Source organism: Fusarium coffeatum (assembly GCF_003316985.1).
Source record: "Fusarium coffeatum strain FIESC_28 chromosome Unknown BRIP53273_contig_142, whole genome shotgun sequence".
In the NCBI taxonomy this organism is placed as follows: Eukaryota; Fungi; Ascomycota; class Sordariomycetes; order Hypocreales; family Nectriaceae; genus Fusarium; species Fusarium coffeatum.
The window spans coordinates 413,013-431,739 of NW_022157935.1; the positions used below are offsets into that span (position 1 = coordinate 413,013).

At 50.6% G+C, this 18,727-nt stretch overlaps 6 protein-coding genes across 6 annotated transcripts; 2 read left to right on the forward strand and 4 right to left on the reverse strand.

The window, feature by feature from the left end:
- Positions 1–1,292: 1,292 nt before the first annotated feature.
- On the reverse strand, positions 1,293–3,698 carry FIESC28_06670 (uncharacterized protein; the record flags this gene model as incomplete). The annotated part of the gene is made up of 1 exon (XM_031160813.1): positions 1,293–3,698. One exon carries the CDS (start codon positions 3,696–3,698, stop codon positions 1,293–1,295), a length of 2,406 nt encoding a protein of 801 aa, XP_031015191.1.
- A 640-nt stretch (positions 3,699–4,338) lies between these two features.
- On the forward strand, positions 4,339–5,729 carry FIESC28_06671 (uncharacterized protein; the record flags this gene model as incomplete). Its single annotated transcript, XM_031160814.1, has 2 exons — positions 4,339–4,961; positions 5,012–5,729. 2 exons carry the CDS (start codon positions 4,339–4,341, stop codon positions 5,727–5,729), a joined length of 1,341 nt encoding a protein of 446 aa, XP_031015192.1.
- A 465-nt stretch (positions 5,730–6,194) lies between these two features.
- Positions 6,195–6,943, reverse strand: FIESC28_06672 (uncharacterized protein; the record flags this gene model as incomplete). Its single annotated transcript, XM_031160815.1, has 4 exons — positions 6,195–6,451; positions 6,502–6,645; positions 6,705–6,878; positions 6,931–6,943. The coding sequence occupies 4 exons, from the start codon at positions 6,941–6,943 to the stop codon at positions 6,195–6,197; spliced, it is 588 nt and encodes a 195-aa protein (XP_031015193.1).
- A 1,175-nt stretch (positions 6,944–8,118) lies between these two features.
- FIESC28_06673 (uncharacterized protein) lies at positions 8,119–9,174 on the reverse strand (the record flags this gene model as incomplete). Its single annotated transcript, XM_031160816.1, has 1 exon — positions 8,119–9,174. One exon carries the CDS (start codon positions 9,172–9,174, stop codon positions 8,119–8,121), a length of 1,056 nt encoding a protein of 351 aa, XP_031015194.1.
- Positions 9,175–10,346: 1,172 nt separating this feature from the next.
- FIESC28_06674 (uncharacterized protein) lies at positions 10,347–12,633 on the forward strand (the record flags this gene model as incomplete). The annotated part of the gene is made up of 2 exons (XM_031160817.1): positions 10,347–10,456; positions 10,518–12,633. The coding sequence occupies 2 exons, from the start codon at positions 10,347–10,349 to the stop codon at positions 12,631–12,633; spliced, it is 2,226 nt and encodes a 741-aa protein (XP_031015195.1).
- A 241-nt stretch (positions 12,634–12,874) lies between these two features.
- Positions 12,875–18,450, reverse strand: FIESC28_06675 (uncharacterized protein; the record flags this gene model as incomplete). The annotated part of the gene is made up of 5 exons (XM_031160818.1): positions 12,875–15,285; positions 15,958–18,017; positions 18,066–18,178; positions 18,251–18,317; positions 18,407–18,450. The coding sequence occupies 5 exons, from the start codon at positions 18,448–18,450 to the stop codon at positions 12,875–12,877; spliced, it is 4,695 nt and encodes a 1,564-aa protein (XP_031015196.1).
- Positions 18,451–18,727: the final 277 nt, after the last annotated feature.

Below are 18,727 nucleotides of genomic sequence, written 5' to 3' on the forward strand. Positions count from 1 at the left end.
TCCTCTCGTTAGGGCCCTGATGGACCCCAGTGTTCAGCGGCCGGCCTGTAGCGACCGTTCCAGGGGTTCCGTCCACTGCCCGTCCATTTCAGGGGTCTTCCCATTGGGCTACGCGCGGGTGGCTGCCACGCCCTGAGCTCTCCAGCTGTTGGTTCCTGACCCAAGATCTAATATGAGGGTGGTCTAGGGTGGGTTTTCCGAGTGGAAGGATGGACATTACTCTGTGACTAGACATTCTTCCAATCCATGGATGTCTTGGTCCAAGATGACCTTGTACTAGACCTGTAGAATTACTAACTAGTCTTGCTGCTGAGACACTTCGCGGGAATCTTCTTGAACGTTGGGCAACATCTGATCCTGCATGCAAACGACCCGCTGCACCCTAAACTAATGGAAGCACTACTGTATGCAATGCACGGCAATGCAATGCGAGCCACGACCTGGGTATCTTTCAGTAACCCATATAAAGAATACAAAGCTTCGCTTGCCAGGTAAGCCCCATGTTTCTGGTGGTGAGTCAGTACCGTACAAAGCCCAAAGACAAAAGGCCAAGGGGCGAAATCCCTATTTATGGCTGAGTCTATCAAATCTCCCAGGCCCGACCGCGTAGAAAACGCGTAAAGGCAGCCAAAATAAACCTGATCTGTTGACTTTTTACCACAAATGATCTAGAGCTGATTCGCCGCCTTGCTTGCTTGGGCAAGCGTATTCTAGACATATCACATGTGGCGGAAAGACGGTTCAACCAATTCCAGAGTCTGTGATCAATCTTGAATATCGAAAAGACCTAATAATAAATAACAATACGTCTACAACAAGTAAAGTAAGGCAAGTGTCTAAAGCATCAAAGTACTACGTATTTACCAGTATCTTTGTTCATGCGCTGGCGATATTGCTAGTGCTTGTTCCCTACGAGGAAATGTGACAGGTAGATGATGCTACGCTGGGGGACTCAATGATGTGGCATAGCGCTGTTGGTAGAAGTACAACATCCATCAGTAGCACGAAACAATATATCAAGTTGATTGCTGATCATTAAAACCGGCTTCTTTCTGATCCGGTCTTATGCCGTCAAGAGAAAGCCTTGAACTTGCCATGTCCTAATCGCAATCGCAAATTGGGATAACAGGAAGATAAACTCCTAACCGCTAAAATACACACATGAATCTATGTTCACTGGGCATGTCAAGTCCAGCTCAAGTCATGTAAAACGTATCGTGGAAGCTTTTCCGGGTATCGTGAAAGCATATAACTCCAACTCCAATAATTTCACATGCTGTTCAGCTTGAATATCAACTTTCCTCCATACACCATCCAGGTGGTCGGACTCCTCTACGTTCATATTTGTTGCGCATGACTAATTTCAGATATCTCGACCGCTCTCTCATTTCACCAGCGCTTCGACTGGGGAGCACCTGTCGAAAGTTCTCGTAGTTGGGATCGGACGTGGTCCTGATCAAGCCAAGAAGCTGATCATCTTCCCACAAATGCCATCCATGCTTTTGGTAATAAAGCTCCGCCTCCGACTGCTGAGTTGCGGCAGGAGTTGTATGGCTTGTCCTGGAGGGAGCGAGTAGTGATTGCTGGGAAGGCCTCATCCTCAATCGTGGTTCAGTCGGCTTGATATTTTTAATTGAGTCAAGGAAGCGCTGCATCTGACGGTCTTGGCCTTCCCGGCGTCGCTCCTTTTCAGCCTCGCGTTCTTGTCGAATAGCTTCGTCTCTTTGCATGAATACTTCTGGCGGCACCTTGGGCTTGTCAAGGTCTCTCATAGCTTTCTCAAGACGTTCTTGGAACACGATTGCGGCAACATGGAACATGACGCGGTTCTCTTTTGCCTTGGTCTCTTTGTCATGTTCCCTCCTGGGAGGATGCAGCTCGTACCAGCCATTCACCACCTGTGAGAGTCTATAAGCCCAACCTGCGGCTCGTTCTAGAGGTTCTAACAGATGCACCGTGAACTCCCCAGTCTGCTGCGAAGCTTTTTCACCTTCTAGTAGAGCTTCGCATCCAGCTTCGAAAGTCGTGTCGAGCGTCAGCACCAACATAGGTATAATGCGTCTGTGAAGTTTCGTAACGGATCTAAAGCCAATGCTCACATGCCCTGCGCTGGTCCCACGCATGTTGGCATTTATGTTGGTAATGAATAGATCAATCGACTGGCGAAGGTTGCTGATCAGGGTACTAAACCTTGTCGCATGTTCGCGCAGATACTCCAGTTGATCGAGTTTTAGAGATCGCGGAATTCCCTTGCATAAATTGTACATGTCGAAGAGTTGAGCCAGGATTCTTCTTGAGAGCACACGGTCATCCGACTTCGCAGCTTCGGCTTGTTCTAGAATATCCCCCGCCCATTGTCTTCTTTTCAACCATCCCGCAAGTGTCATTGCGTACATAAGCTTTTGCACGTATGCGCGTTTCAAGCGAGTGGTAGGTATGGAATCTTCTGTTTGTGAACCGTCAGGCGGCGCATCGATCACAAGCGAGTCTTCAGCTGGATGTGATGCATCGAACTCTAGGTCAACCTCGGGTTCGTCATCGCTGGAGTCGAAGTCCCGTTGGCTTTCGCCTTCACTTTGCTCTTCACTTTGTTCCTCCTCTTGTCCTTTTTCTAATTGCCGCTGTTTCTCCTGCTGCGGCATAGCAACATCATCTCTTTGCCGACTAGATTGACTGCTTCTTTTTCTGCCTCGCTTCGTCTTTTGACTATCTCCAACAGGTGACGCAGATGCCTTCTGTGATCCCTTGCCTAGTACGATTTGACTCGGGCGCTCCTCATCTGATCCAGGATGATCGTATACACTCTTCTCGAATTGTGTATTCCTGGATTCAGTTGGCGGTGTTGGATTGACTTGTGAAACCTCTGGGCCGTGTTCCGGTGATGGATCTCTGGCGTCATTGTTGGGCTCAACGTAGGCAGCCTTTTTACTTTGGCGTTTTCCCTTTCGTCTTTTAGGTCGCAAAGGCTCTCTTTGGGAGGCATCGGGCTGGGAAAGTCGTTGCGCTGACTGAGGTACCTCTGACTGAATTGGTTCAAGCTGTTGCTGTTCCTGTTCAGCCTCTGTCTCGGCCGAGTTTCCAACTGAACCTTGACTCTCGTCTTGTTCCCCACTAGCGGCTACGATCGTTTTTTCAGCACCGGCCTCGTCTGAATGGTCAACATGAGCAACGGCTCTGCTGTCGTCCTCAACAGCATTCTCAACACTCGTGCCGGGTCGAAGCTTCGGTAGCTTGTTTTTCACATCGATAACGCCAAGGTTCTCATTGATTGTATCAAAGAGTTCCCTTGGAAGAGAAGTGTTCTTATCATCAACTTCCTCCTCGACCTCTTGATCTGACTGGAGGGGGGCCTCTTCTTCGGCAGGCTCGTTACTACTGCTACGCTGACGTTTGGACGGCCTTTTCCGGACTGCACCGATGTCAGAGCGACGTTTTCGTGAACCATCCGCAGGCAAAGCAGCAAGAGGTGTATTTCCTTTATTCGATCGTGTAACCCGGCCTTTGTTTGACGAGGTTTTGTCTTGGGATTTGGTCGGCGCCGTCGATCGTGGACGTGAGTTTCTCACTGGTGCAATATCATCTTCCTCGATGCTTTGCACAGGAACAGAGGATCTTGTTGAATGTCTTCTGGTTCGTTGTGCATTCTCAGACTCAGCTGTTAATTCAGTTCTCCTAGGTCCGGACCGCAGCCGCGCCATGTTGATCCTTTGTTATCGCGATGCGACAACTCGGCAAGCTTGGACGTGCCGTCGCGGCATGCAGACGATTATAGATGGCCAGTCTTACAAGATTGCCAGTGAAGATCTGAAGGTTGACTTTACGTTTAAAACGGGTGATTGTTGGGGTAACCTGATGAGAGTATAAACAAATGTTGTGAAGTTAACAGCTGCCTGCCACCAACAAGCGCGTTGCGCAAAGACGTCCCACGGGAAGTGGGGCACGGGTGAAGCTCATGGCGGAAAGAACGTATTCGTCGACTTCGAACCAACAAACATCTTAAGATTATAGATCCGAATTGTTTAATCTAGGCAGCAAAGGTTTAATAAAAGTTCTGTGTTATCGAGGTTCACCCAGTATTTAGGCCATCCTATTGGAACCCGCTCCTGTCGCTAGCATCCAATAACTTCTCGAGGGTGCCGATTTAAGAGCTTAAAGACTACTAACAGCTGACTAAATTCAACCAACATCATTCGTTTCAGCTTCAACCAAGCTTCATCATCCACTCCAGTCTCCATGTCTTCCTAAAAAGTCGTTCTATATATCAGAACGAAGCACTCTTTTCTACCAACAACCGCGCCCTTTTACGATTCGTGACTGCGGTGTCTCACCATCGTCGATATGACGTCCACTGCCCCTCCAAAGCTTAATGCGCTTGAGGTTCTGGACCTGAGCTCCCCGCCAGCCTTTACCAAACCCTCGAAGCGCATCAACGAAGGCCCCGACGTCGCTCGTTTCCTCACAAGCTTAGCCTACCGAGACATTGGCGTCTTCATTCTCCAGCTCAACCGATCCTTATGTCCTCGTAACCAATCCTCGTCGCCCCTCCCCCGCACCTTCCCCCTCAACTCGAAGCCGCCGACAACACCATCCGTTCAGACGTTACAAGCTCTTTTGGAAAAGATTGGAAGCTTCATCGACGAAGCGCCACCTGATCCTGGTCCTCGCAGATTCGGCAACGTTAGTTTCCGCAAGTGGTATGCTATTTTCGAAGAGCGCTTGGATGCGCTGCTTGGGGAGGGGCTTCTAGGGGAAACACTTAAAGTTGGCGATGGCAAGGCGAAGGAGGAAGTCTCAAGCTATCTTCTTGGCGGGTTCGGAAGTGTACAGCGATTGGACTATGGAACTGGACATGAGCTGAGCTTCGTTGCTTTTCTCGGTTGTCTATGGAAGCTGGGCTTCTTCAAAGACGGTGAACAAGGTGGTGAGATTGAGCGCGAGATTGTCCTCAAAGTTATTGAGCCGTGAGTTGCTTGCTTGCTCGCTACGTAAAGGGCATCGCTGACATTCATAGATACCTCAACGTCGCAAGGAAACTCATCTTGACGTATACCCTTGAACCTGCTGGTTCCCACGGCGTCTGGGGCCTCGACGACCACTCCTTCATGCCCTACATTTTCGGCTCAGCGCAGCTTACACGACCGATCAACGAGAACGAACCGATGCCTTTGGAGGGATCAGTGAAAGGTGCTCCCAAGCCCAGCGACGTTACCAAAGCTGCCGTGGTTGAGGATCAGCGCCAAGTAAACATGTACTTTTCCGCTATTGGCTTCATCAACGACGTGAAGAAGGGTCCTTTCTGGGAGCACAGTCCGATCCTTTTCGATATCTCAGGCATTCGTGACGGTTGGGGAAAGATTAACAAGGGGATGATCAAGATGTTCAACGCTGAAGTCTTGTCTAAATTCCCTGTTGTCCAACACTTCCCATTCGGATCGCTCTTCTCCTGGGACATCGATCCAGATGCTACAACACCGACCCAGAGTGTTCACATGGCAAACCAGCCGGCAACCATGGCACCTCCAGCACAATCAGGGGCTGGAACAGCCGCTCCTTGGGCTCAAGCTACAAGAATGCCCCCATCATCCGGTCCTGGCATTCCCTATTCTCGTATGCCCCTACCAGCATCCAACACAGGGTCACTTGCACGACCACCTAGAGGCGGACCCGACTCAGGATCCACGAGCGCACAAATCACTGTCACCAAGGCGCCGTGGGCCAGGGACTCGTGAGAAAATGAGACGTACTCATCAAGGAGCTAGAAAGATTGGCAGCCGAAAGCATAAGAGACAAAAGAATTCAGCTACCTTATGCAAACTTAGACCAGCACTTAGACTACTTGATTCTGACAGCCTAGTCTTTAAAGGACAATTCTTCTGTTACCCACCTGGCTGGGTACTGAGAGATGCCAGGTGCATATTACGGAAATTTGACGAGCATGATATAGATAGTCCTTTCAGCATTAATTATGGAAAAGCGGGTATAGATCTGAAACAAAGCATCGCAACACTTTTCTCTCGGGGTATCCAGCCAACTGCTAGGAGAAAAGGGAATAGACATGGCCAAGGCAAATTTGCCAGGTCTCAAGCAACTAAAGAACACATGCCTCTATGACAACAACTGAACCGCACAACACAACCTACACAAGCCACCATATATGTCTGTCGGTGATTGCATAATAGAAAGCAGCGCTCTAATTAAGCAGATGCCACAGGGGCAGGAGCAGGAGGAGCAGGGGTATCCTTCTTCTCCTCTTCCTTGGGAGCTTCAGCGGGAGCTGCATGAGTGGTATCAGCTGCGGCGGGCGCGGGAGCAGCAGGTGTCTCGGCGACGGGGGCAGTTGGCTCAGCCGGGGCAGCAGCCGGTGCGGGTTCCGTCTTGGCAGGCTCGGGAACGGGAGCTGAAGCTTCAGTGGCCGGGGCAGCGGCGGGCTTGGCGGGCTCAGTAGCAGGAGCTATAAAAGTCAGTTTAAGCTTTTCGGGTTTGTCTTGTCTTTCAACGTACCAGGCGCGGTCTCCACGGTCTTTGCGGGCTCGGCAGGAGCAGCGGGAGCTACAGGAGCTTCAGGCTTGACCTCAGTCTCGGGCTTGGCCTCCTTAGCAGGCTCGGCCGCAGGAGCAGCGGGAGCCGCAGCAGGGGCAGGCTCGGCTGTAGGACATATCTGTTAGTAAAGATGTATATAGAAGATCGTGTTGGCTAAAACGTACTGGCTGGCGCAGGAGGAGCAGCCTCAGTCTTGGTAGGCTCGGTAGTGGTAGGGTTGGTCTCGGCCGGCTTGGTCTCGGTAGGCTTCTGCTCAGCTGGCTTGGCTTCTTCCTTGTTATCCTTCTTCTTGAAGGCAGCCTTAAGCTTAGCCTTGAAGTTGTCAAGGGCGTGCAGAGCTGTATAGCGCTTGTCAGAGATGTAGTACAAAGCTGTGTATTCGAAACTTACGAATTCCAGGCATGATGAGTGTTATGAATTAGAAACGGTGGTTCTCTATGCGCGATGGTCAGCTTATGCTCTCAACAAGCTGCGTAAGCTATGGTAACAGCTGTATACGAAGCTGGAACGGGATTGTCATGAAGATGAAGCTTGGGATAAGCTTCGTACTGGGTCAGAAGGGACATACCAGATCGAGCTTGATGGTTGTATCGTGTCAGAGCAAAGATGGAAAGAAAGTGGAGGATGGAGAAAGGTGAAAGGATGAAGATAGCGGCGGAAAGACGGGAGATGAAACGACTCAGCCATGGTACAGTAGTCGTGCACGACAACGACACATTGTTCAAGGTCGGGCAGGTAGTGGGTGACATCCAATCTCAATGGGACTGAAGCATCCTTGTCCAGGGATTGAGAATCTGAGACGTCCACTGAAAAACAAGCATTTTCCAGCGTCACTAGGGGTGGTGTCAGTGGATCCACCGTAAATGGAAGCGCTGTCACCCTTGAATGGATGTAAGTCACGGATAAGATAATTATTGGAGATTGTCAATTATGATTACCCCTGGTTCGTGGAAAGACTGAATAGCAAGGGGCGTTTCGTATTTGATATTGCAGTTTTTCCATCTATCTTGATCATAAAGAGCTGAAACTGAAGAAGGTACCTGAAATCTCCAGATCAAGGGGTCCAAAAGCCAACCCAGAATAAGAAAGACATGACCTTGTGACATGTGCACCACTGCCGCTAATATTCAAAGTGCCCTGTTAAACTGACGACAGCGTGCATGTTTAGCCGCTGGCCCACTTCTCATCTCGGAGAAAGTGAACCACAGCTGAGGTCTCAGTGACAAACAGGCTTTGGACCCTTTCTTGTCAAGACATAATGTTATTTCTCGGTTATTTGATGGAATGTTCTTTCAGTCCTTCTGCCTGAGTGTCGAGGGTCCATTGACGTTATCACGAGTCTGTACGCCGTGACCTGACGTGGGCTGATAACGTGGTTCAGCCATTCGTTCTAGACTCGACGATACAACAAAGCCAGGGGACAAGGGATTGAATCCAAGAAAAGCAATGTCCCCACCGGGTTAAGCTTTCAATGTTCCGTCACTGCTTTAGTGCTGTGCCACGCCAAATGTCAGACCAATCTGAAATCGACGTCTAATATTGTACAGTGTAAAGCTATCTTACAGTAGGTATATCCAGTTACAAGTGAGATTGGATCTTCTTTGGTACGGTTCTCTCTGTCAACCATTGTTCAACAAGCCGCTCCCCATTCGGACTCAGCTCCATGCTTGGGGACTCTTCCCCAGCTCGTTCAACCTTGACTCTTCTCTTCTGCTCGTTCTCGTAGAAATCAATATCGTCATCCCATAGACCTCTCTGCTTGAGCTCAACCTTCTCGATACTAGACTGCATCATTTCTGCCAGCTCTCTAGCCTGCATCTCCAGACTGTTTCCCCACTGCCTTCCGGACCTTGGTCTACCAGGCCTGTTCGTAGGCAGTGGAGTAGGAAGCAGGTCGTACAGCAGCAATGTCTCGGGGATCTTGAGCGTCGATGTGCGGGGTGGAAACACCAGTCGTGACCTGCGCGGGGCCTTCATCGGGGGATCATTCTCAGCGTGTGGGTTGGCCAGGAGTTCGATGGCAGTGGACTCTTCTTCCGACAGGTGGTAAGACGAAGGGACTTTTATTCCAGGGTTGTGAAAGAAGAGGCTTGGGCTCGCAAAGACGTCGAACAAGTCTGCCGTAGATTGGAAGAAGGTCGGCAGCATCTGCTTGAGGTGGTGCATGTACGTTCCCTCGCGAGGCCTGTGGTAGGTTTTGGTGTATTTACCAGGATGATTTACTGGATGGTCGGGAAAGAACATGGTCCAGTTGTAGATGCCATTGTATGACACCAGACCTCGGACTGCAAAAGGCTTGTGCGGTTGTGACTCTGTGAGCGCAAGAGAAGTGGCGAGACTGGCTCCTAGGTGAGATCCATAGACGTAGATATCGCGCCTTTTGAGGCCTTCTGGTGAAAGATTTTCCACTAGCCACTGGTAGGCGAAGAAGGTATCATGAACAGGCGTTGGCCAGACATCATCAACAGAGGATGAATATGCCTCCTCTTGATCAAAGGAGTTCCATCGGTAGTTGATGCTGGCGACTGGTTTGTCCTGAAGGAATCTGGGTATTGGAGCTGGCTGGCTGTTGGTTGAAGGGGCGGATGGTAAGTGAATGAAGAGGGGAGAGTGTGGCTGTTCAGCGATGTTCATGAGACTTTATGGAAACCGTTAGTCCTGATGATTTATAGTGATTGAGTTTTGGTGACCGACTCGATGCTCACATAGCCAGCTGAGCCACACCGCACTCCAACACGCTGATGACTCTGGTAGCTGTAAAGCCTCCGCGAGTGTCTAGTCAAAGAGCCGATGAATCGTTTATGACCAAGGCGACGAAGGGCATGAAAAGGAAGGCATCCTTGCATGCTGCTACCGCATTACTGGTGAGCAAAAGACACGCCGAAACGTGTTGGTGGAATACTAAATTCTGGTGTATTAAATATTGTTGAGGCTGATGGTACTGGGTATGACTTACATGATCCTTGAAGGGAAGCAAGAATGACGCGCAGGGACAGGCCTAATTCTCCAACAAAGCAATAACAAAGCCACGTGAGATGTTGAAATGGGCAATGGCTAAATAAGCTTCGTTTGAGTAAAGAGTGACGAGAAACAAATGATTGGTTGAGGTGCTGACATACGAAGACTTGTAAGGACACAAGACTGATTTGGTTGATGGAGTGGAGATGAAGAGCAATTCCTGTCTCGATGCATGTCATTGGCCCGCCTAACTAAATCGGGATCCCGCAAATAATGATACGGAGATAAGACTCGATTCAATGTAAGTCAGTCAAGATGTCCTTCAAAGAGAGTGAACTACTACGTAGGATTAGACATAATAGTTTGAACCTTCAATACCAAACTTGCCGTCTCTTCCTTGATCCTCTACTAAATCAGAGCCGCCATATCCGCGCCCTATTTCTTTAATGTATCAACCCCAGATTCTCCAAACACATGAATGACCCTGCTTGTCTCTGACAGGTCAGGCCAGACCCTTAGTGAGAAGATCTGACCTGGGAAACTTGGCCTAGCTCGTGATTAAAAAACCCGTTTCCACTACTACAGCACTCCCTTTAAATACCGTATCACTGGTACCCGACGTCATGCGCTATCAAGTGATTCCCCCATCCATCCCATCATGCCAAGGATTCTTTCACTCTTATTTATTGGGGATCCTAAAACGGTGTAACCATAACATAGTCTATTCCATGTCCTCTCCTTATTCCCAAGAGAGCCTCAACATAAATATTTCATTATATGTAATGCCCTGTATTCTTTTACATTCAACGTCACGCTTGTCTCGGCCGCTCTAGGCTGCGTAAATACCCATGGACGACGGCGATCTTGGAAACAATATTGAGGAGGAGACTGAGATTATCGAAGAGTCCGTCTCTCATGACAAGCGTATAGAAAATGATCAAGCTCATCTCGCTCCAAAGTACGTATATCTTCTTTTTGTCACATCACACTCTTTATTTTCATCATCTAACTTGCTTCAGCCGCTGGTGGTTTGCCTCATCGGCATTCCCCATGATCGCCGGCACCCTCGGCCCTGTCGCCTCAGCGTTTAGTATATGCGCTCTCGTTCGACCATGGAGACAACACTTGACTCCTGGAGAAGATGTCAAGAATGCCGTCTTTGTAGCTGATCCCATCTGGCTCACTGTTATCAACGCTATTCAGCTCGCCATGGCCGTTGTCTCAAACATGTTCCTCCTGCTCAACATGACACGGCGTGTTCGCTTCACCATTGCTCAACCGATTACCATCATCGGCTGGTACATCTCTGCTATTCTTCTCATTGCTCTCCTTGGCTCAGCTGCTGGTCCTTTGTATGAGGGGTTCAAACATCCAACCGAAGAACTCATCTGGTCACAGGCCTTTTACTACGGCATGTGGGCTGCTATTCTCTACTTTGTTGACGCTTCGCTCATGCTGGTCACTTTCTACGGTGCCTGGACTGGTCATTACAACAAGGACTTTAATCTAACGCCTAGTCAGCGAACACTGATGTTGCAGACCATCATGTTCCTCTTCTACTTACTACTCGGAGCCCTCGTCTTCTCCAATATTGAGGGCTGGAACTACCTCGATGCCGTCTACTGGGCAGACGTTACACTATTCACCGTCGGATTCGGAGACTACACAGCATCAACCACTCTTGGAAGAGCCCTCATGATGCCGTACGCCTTAGTTGGTGTCATCAGTCTTGGTCTGGTCGTGGGTTCCATCAGGAGTCTTGTTCTCGAGCGAGGTAAACGCCAAGTCGATGCCAGAATGGAGGAGAAGAAACGCAGGCGACTAGTTCGGCGTATGACCAGGAGAGGCGAAGATGATATGCTCGAACCTATCCGCGATCCCCAACGGCGCCAATCATCATTTCCCCAGGACGATTCAGAAAAGAGATTCCCCGCAACAGAATTCGAGCGTCGAAAGAGTGAATTCGAGCTTATGCGTAAAATCCAAGCTCAGACATCATCTCGACGACGTTGGATGGCCATGGCGATATCAACAAGCACCTGGCTTATCCTCTGGCTGCTGGGCGCTTACGTCTTTGTCAAATGCGAAGAAAACTACCAAGGATGGAATTACTTCGATGGTTTCTACTTCTGTTTCGTCTCTCTCACAACCATCGGATATGGCGACAAGACTCCTGCCTCCAACGCTGGAAAGTCCTTCTTTGTCTTCTGGTCTCTACTTGCACTGCCCACTATGACTGTTCTTATATCCAACGCCGGAGATACGGTTGTCAAGTTCATTCGTGATGGAACACTGCGACTTGGAAATGTCACTATCCTTCCTGGAGAGGAGGGCAGTTTCTCAGACGATCTTAAGTACATCATCCACAGATGCACACTTGGTCTGTTATTCAGTAACCACAAAGAACCGCCGGCACCTCGACATGTCAAGAAATTACCTTCAGCCCAGGATTCTAGTGGTGATGCGGCCGAAGCTATCACCAACATGAAAGAGGGAGAGGATAGTTCACGCGGACAACCTCAGGATCCTAGAACTGGGGACGACGACCCATACAGCGAACGACCAGACCACAATCGCAACAACTCAACTTTCACCAGTCGAGTCCGTCGCTCATTATCCCGTATACGAGATGCACACGAAGAACTACCTACCGGAACCGACTTCCACTTCCTTCTCATCTCAGAGATTCAAGTTCTCACCACACATCTCAAATCACAGAAGCCACACAAATACTCCTTTGAAGAATGGGCATGGTATCTCAAACTCATAGGCGAAGACGAAAGTAGCGCCAATACCCATCGCAAAGCCATGCCAAAACCAAAGAATCGCCGTCATCAACACCACCACCACCACAACAACAAAAGAACTGATGACTCCCCCGAAGCAGGGCATGGTGGAAAGCATGACCAGGAACATAATACGGCTTGGTCCTGGGTTGGTAATAGGAGTCCGCTCATGGGGAGCCAGGAAGAGACCGAGTGGATTCTCGATAGGCTTATGGAACGCCTTCGTGAGTCTTTGTCGGCTGAAGGGAGGAAGCAGACCACGGCTGATGCAAGGAAGGCCCTTGGAGCAGGCCGTCGACGGTCGCCAGATGATAACTACCAGAGGAAACGAGGAGAGGAAAACGTTTAATACCCTAGTTAGTTATGTATATTTTAGGATTTCATTAGTATCAACAGTAAAATCACTCCCCACGCAGGTCAAATCTCCGTGGGCTCATCGCTTTATTCATTGTTCCTATTCTCTAACACTGATACTGTCGCTTTTTATACAGATCGCTTTCCCATCGAGTACGCTAGTGCCCTCTCTAGGCAGATGATGCCGAAAACCGAACTCATCATGATAATACAACTGTTGTTACAATATTACACACCTAGTTGTTGCCTCCAAGGACCAGTCGTCGGTTGCGGCGAATAACCTGATTCAGTCCCTTCTCCAACTTCTCCGTCTCTCGTCGAGCAATGGCCAGTGCGCCTTCAGCATCCTCGACACTCATCAAGGGCATGCCACCAACACCCATGCCAAAGTTCTTTCCACGCTCCTCGCCCGACATACCTGCTGAGCTGAAGTCCTGCATCGCTCGTGCTCCATCCGGAGGGCTATAGATGCCCACTCCAGCCGCGGCGTCGGGACCGTAGAAATAGGGAGCAAGGGAGTTAAGGCTCGCAGCAGCCGCATCCTTGGTGGGTGACGCACCCTTGGGGAAACCCATGTTGGTGGCTCCCAGGTTGAGACGAGGCAGCACGTATTGGTTGATGTAGCTAAGCGCGTCTTCCCGCTGGAGCTTTCCGATAGGGTCTTGGGATTGAAGCTGAGCAGTAGTGGGAAAGATGTTGGGACGCCCGTTAGGAACAGCCCTGCCCTTAATCAGGGAGAAAGCTCCGCTTCCAGGTTGGTGTCGTGGGGCAATGAATGATCCAGGGTTCTCTGCTGTGCCCGCAATAGCAGCCTGCAGTTCAAGGAAAGCATCTTCTTCTTCTGGGGTCAAGCCACGAATGCAATCCCCATTGGGAGTAATGAGCATACGGCTGCCATCGACATGGAATTGCTTGCGGACAGGTTTGCCTGCACGCAGTGCCGCAAGATCGTCGTCCTGAATCTCACCACACTTGCAAGAGCAGTCCTTACAGTGCTCGGCCTTGTTGGCGTTGCTGTTGGCAGAACTGTAGTCGGTACGAGATGAGCCACCAGCAATAGGCTTAAAGAGTTGTAGTTTGTCCACACTGGAAGCCCAGAGGGTATTCTTGATTTCAGCAAAGACAGATGCGGGGCCAGGTCCTTGCTTCTCGGGGGGTTCTTGGGCTTCAGGGGTTGTTTCTGTGGCGGGTGATGGGGGTTGAGGAACAGGTTCAGGCTCGATCTCTTTGGCCTTGCCCTTGGCCTTTGCTGCCTTCTTTTGAGCAGTCTTGCTCTTAGCGGGCTTATCTTCCGGCTCCCGTTCGGGTTCCTTAGTGGGCTCTGGCCGCGAAGGCTCGGGAGTGGGTGTATCAGCTTTGACAGGCTCTTGCGCGGTTGGGGTGGAGGTATCCGATTGAGGTGTCTTGGCAGGCTTTTCCTTCTTCTGCTTCTTCTTTCGTCCAAGAATTGGAGCATGGACTTCTGGCTCAGCTTTAGGCGCTTCGGCAATCATCTTGGTTTCCTGCTTCAAGACGTCCTTACGAGCCTTTCGTTGCTGGCTTTTTGTTGTGGTCCTCACTGCAGCAGATCCGATCCTACTGGGAGGTGGTGAGCTCGCACGAGAGTGTGTGACAGAGGCGGAGACTACCGAGGCGTTGTCACTAACTACCTCACTGCTGGCAGGTGTGTCGGGTCTGTAGCTAGCAGATACACCTCGTGATGTTCCTGACAGAGCAACAGATGCCATAGTCAGAGCAGGGGATGCGGGGGGAGGTGCCTCTGTCTTGGGAGTGGCAACAACCCGCAGTGTCTTCGGCCCTGTTCGTGTAACAGGAGATGGGGTCACAGTTGATGAAGGTGCAGGCAATGGGGGGAATGCGGCCGCGTTTTCAGGGGTGGGCTTCTCAGCCGTTGCGGGGGACTCGCCAGACTTGGGTGCAATATGCTTCTCAACGTGAGTGTTGACAGAAATAGGTTTCTTCTCAGCAGCTTTGGTAGACTGGGTAGGCTTGGACTCCTGAACCTTCGTCTCCTGTGGCTTGGTTTCTTGCACTTTAATGTCTTTAGCCTTTGCGCCTTGGGCCTTGTTATCTTGAAGCTTCGTATCTTGCGGCTTCGACTCTTCGCCTGAGCTACTCTCCTTACTAACTCCCGCCTTGGCCATCATTCTGTCCACGATTCTTTCAGCATTACGCTTAGCCTTTGGTGTGGGCTTGGCCGTTGGCGTTGCAGGTCGGCTCTTGCTCTTCAGTGTATCCAGAGCCGGGAAATCCTCGTCCTGCAAGGATATTCCCTTGGACTGCTTTGGTTGTGACTCGGCCGCAATTTCTTTCGAAAGCCCGCTCTCAGCTGCTGAAGACTTCAAGGTCTTCTTTACTTCTGAGACGGGCGTTGCCGGTTTTGACTTCATGGGTGACTGATCTGGCGTCAAAGCACCATGTGACAGACCAGGCGGTGGCATCTTAGGCAACGCTGGTACAAGATTGCTCAATCTTCCATGGCTGGTGGTAGAAGGGGGTCTTGAGATGGGTGGAAGTCCGGGGGGTAGTGTCAAGCCGGGAGGGACCGATTGGCGGCCTTCAAATCCGATTGCAGGGAGAATAGGATCGTCGGAAACCAACGCATCGACAGAGTTCGTAGCCTCGTCCAAAGACGGGAGCTCATCATCTGAACGATAGTTAGCATAGGCTCAGTCACTCGTTATGAACGCAACAAAAGCAAAGCATAACTACACTACGAGAACACCACCCCATTTATATACAAGATTTCGGGGACAGGGTCATGCTACGGCGAGCACCATCGTCTTCCACAGGGGGACGAGGACAAGAGGCGATTTGGAGAGAATAGAAGGGTATTGCTATTTCTGACCAATATTACCGCCAAACCTAGGCGGCTGGTTCGACGTTGTTAACATACATAGGGGGCTTGTGGAAGACGATGATGGCTTGCCTGACGTGAACCCCCGTACACAGTCGCTCAAGGACTGGCAAGAGTCGGGATGCAAAGACTTGAGATATTCTCATGTCGCCCTCCGTTTTCCCAAAAAAGAAAAAAATGACGCCTGATGCAAAGCTGACCTCCTTGAGCTGCGTTGACATTGCGAATGTCTGCTGAATCATAAATGCGTTTGAAACTCGTGTCTCCCTGATGAAGATAGTAGGCACCTTTTTAGCCTTGACCTGATTTCCGAAGAACGCCCCCTTTTGTGCATTAAGAGAAAAAAACGTCGAAGAGGAGGTCGCCAAGCATCCAGCCTCCCAATTTGAAACTCCAGAGAAAATCAAAACTACCATCTTCCACCGTAATTGTTGTTATACATCATATTATGATTGTACCCACCTTGGCTCTGACCACCAAACAAGCCCTGTCCGACTCCAGCGCTGCCTTGTGACTGGTGCTGCATTCGCGCCTGCAAGATACTCGGGTCTGCAAGATCTACTAAGCCACTCCCCCCCGAGGAGGAAGTGTTAGCATGTCTGTGCTTCTTCCCCTTCTTCTTCTGCTTGGAGTTCATGTCTTGGTATGCACTAGGTGTACCACCGTAGAGCGACGGCAGGAGTCCAGGAGCAGGAGCTGGGGTGGAGGTAGAGGATGGTGGGTACTGGTTTGAAAAAGAAGAAATCATAAACTCACGCTTTCCCGTATCGTGGGACTGGTTGTTACCAGCCCGACTGCGGCCGATTAAACTTTGAAGGAGCTCATTCGAGTTGTCCTTGGGCGCACCGAAGCCCTGTCCACCAAACTGACCAAACATGTTGGGAGGAGTGCCGGTTGATTTGAGGCCGGGAGGAGGTCCAGGCATCGAGGCACCGTAGAACTGGTTGTTGCCCTGCGACTGGAAGGTGTTGGGCATCATGGAAGATTGCTGGGCCATGATACGAGGGTTGGCGGAAACCTTGACATTGGCCGTAGAGCTAGCATTATCATTGGCAAAGCTGAATCTCGACGACTGACGGTTGTGGCCTTGACCCTGGCTCTGGTTTTGGTTCTGGAAAGCATTGCTTTGGTTAGCAATACCAGGTGGTGCATCGGCAAATCCGCTCTGAGATCGAAGGAACAATTGCTGAGGTGTCATAGACCGTGAGCCAGGATTGCCTGAACTTTGACCAAAGGGCGATGCTCCAGTAAGCGCAGGTCCAAATAAGCCATCAGTGGAAAGTCGTTGGATAGGAGGTTGGGTGCTGCCTCGGCGGTCGAAACCTCTGTTGTCATTGGACACGTCGCGGTCCTCGGGTTCACCTCCCAAAGCAAGACTGCCACCGGTTTCGGGTTCTCCTTCGGATGGTTCGCGGGCCTCAGGGCGCTCTTCCTGTTCACCACTCAAACGAGAATCCTCCTCCTCGCGCATAGCTCTGCGCTTTTCACCGCCACGAGGATCAAACAAGGGCGGGTATTGGTCTGCTCCCGCATCAGAGAATACTGGCCAGGGGCAGTTCTGTAGTGTCTTGAGAATTTCCCTGATGCCACTTTCAGCGAAGCTCTTGGATGGCGCGGGTGACTCAGGTGCCCTAGACCGGGAATTAGAGGGTCCAGCCACTGGCTCCTCCGGCTCGGGCTCCTCTTCCTCCAGCTCCTCTTCTTCCTCTTCTTCCTCGACGGCTTCTTCTGGCACCGGCTCGGCAGTTACAGGCTGGGCCATCGAGATAGCAGGGCTTGACGCAGCACCACTAGTAGCAAGACTACCCCTACGGCTCCTCTGTGGATTACGTGCCCAGTTAGCTGAAGAAGGCAATGCTGACCCATCGGCACCATTCTCGGACCCCTCTTTACTAATGGAGCGAGTCATAGGATGAGATACGACCGGCGGCGGCGTAGGGTGAGGAGCTTGTTGTCGAGAAGCGGACCGCGAGCCACCTCCAGGAAGGGGTCTCTGGGAGGCAATGCTGTTCATCGAAGAAAGATCTTGTCGAGAATAGCTATCCTCTTCGTCACCTTGCTCGTGCAAGAACATACAGCCGGGGTTGCTGCACTTTTCGTTTTTAAGCCAGGCTGAGCAGTATTTCGTCGTACCATGCTGGGCTTTGAGCACTCGGTCGCCGTTCTGTGACCCGTGCACAGCTGTGATACAACGCGTGGCTTCTTCCGGACGTTCGAAAGTGACGTAAATGCCTAAGGACTGGTGCTGGCCATCCGAGCTCTTTCGATTGCTAATCGAAATCTTTTGGATGTTGCCATACTGGCCAAAGAACTCGGGCTTTCGCAACGTCTTGAGTAGTTCGTCTTCGCGTACAGTCGGAGCAAGACCGGTAATATAGACCAAATTCTTCTGGACAACGCGTACGCCGATGAGGTTCTTTCGGTTTTCTTTCTCTGCTTCTCGCTTTTGCAGCTCTTTTTGTCGTTGATCAGTAGCCCGCTTCTTTTGGTTCTTTTGTATGTTGGCACGGAACTCGGCAACTCTGAGGGGTTCGTTAGCATGGCAACGTGGCAAGGAGGGACCATCATACTCTTCCTGCGTGACAACCTTCCACTGTATTGTCTTCTCGTCGTAAGGTCGTCGGCAAGCGGGGCATAGGCCGTTCATGTTATTCTTTATGTTGTTGAAACAGAACTGGCACACCTATAGCTCCAAGGTTAGTTAAACGTGGCCGCAACGTCAGCTGCAGCTGAGGTTGTAGTGTTATTGTCGTACCTGGTAACCGCAAGGACATGGTCGGAAGTTCCTGTCTGAGAGATCGAACTCCTCGATGCAGAGAGGGCTGTCAAGACGTCAGCTTCGGGCACCTAACATTACCCAAGGAGCAGTGTGCAGCGAGCACCAAAACCCCGAGCGAGCGGTGGAACATACCAGGTATCCTCCTCCTCTTCTATGAATGAATCTTGGGGCGCCATGGTGACAACGTGTGATTATTTCGAAAGGTAGTAAATGGGAAGATCAAAATACGATGGGCAGAAATGGAAATGTGAGTACAAGGAGAGGAACAGTGTTTGGTATGCATCCAAGGCTGCGGGAAAGTGAAAGATGAAAAAATAAGCTAAGCAGTATTGAGCTAGCGCCACAGCAGCATCACGTGTTATGATACACCGTCATCGAATCCGGGGCAGTTTGGATCTCTGATAGGTGAGTACCTTCTATCAGCCACTAGTGGGGTGCACAGAAAGGTAAATC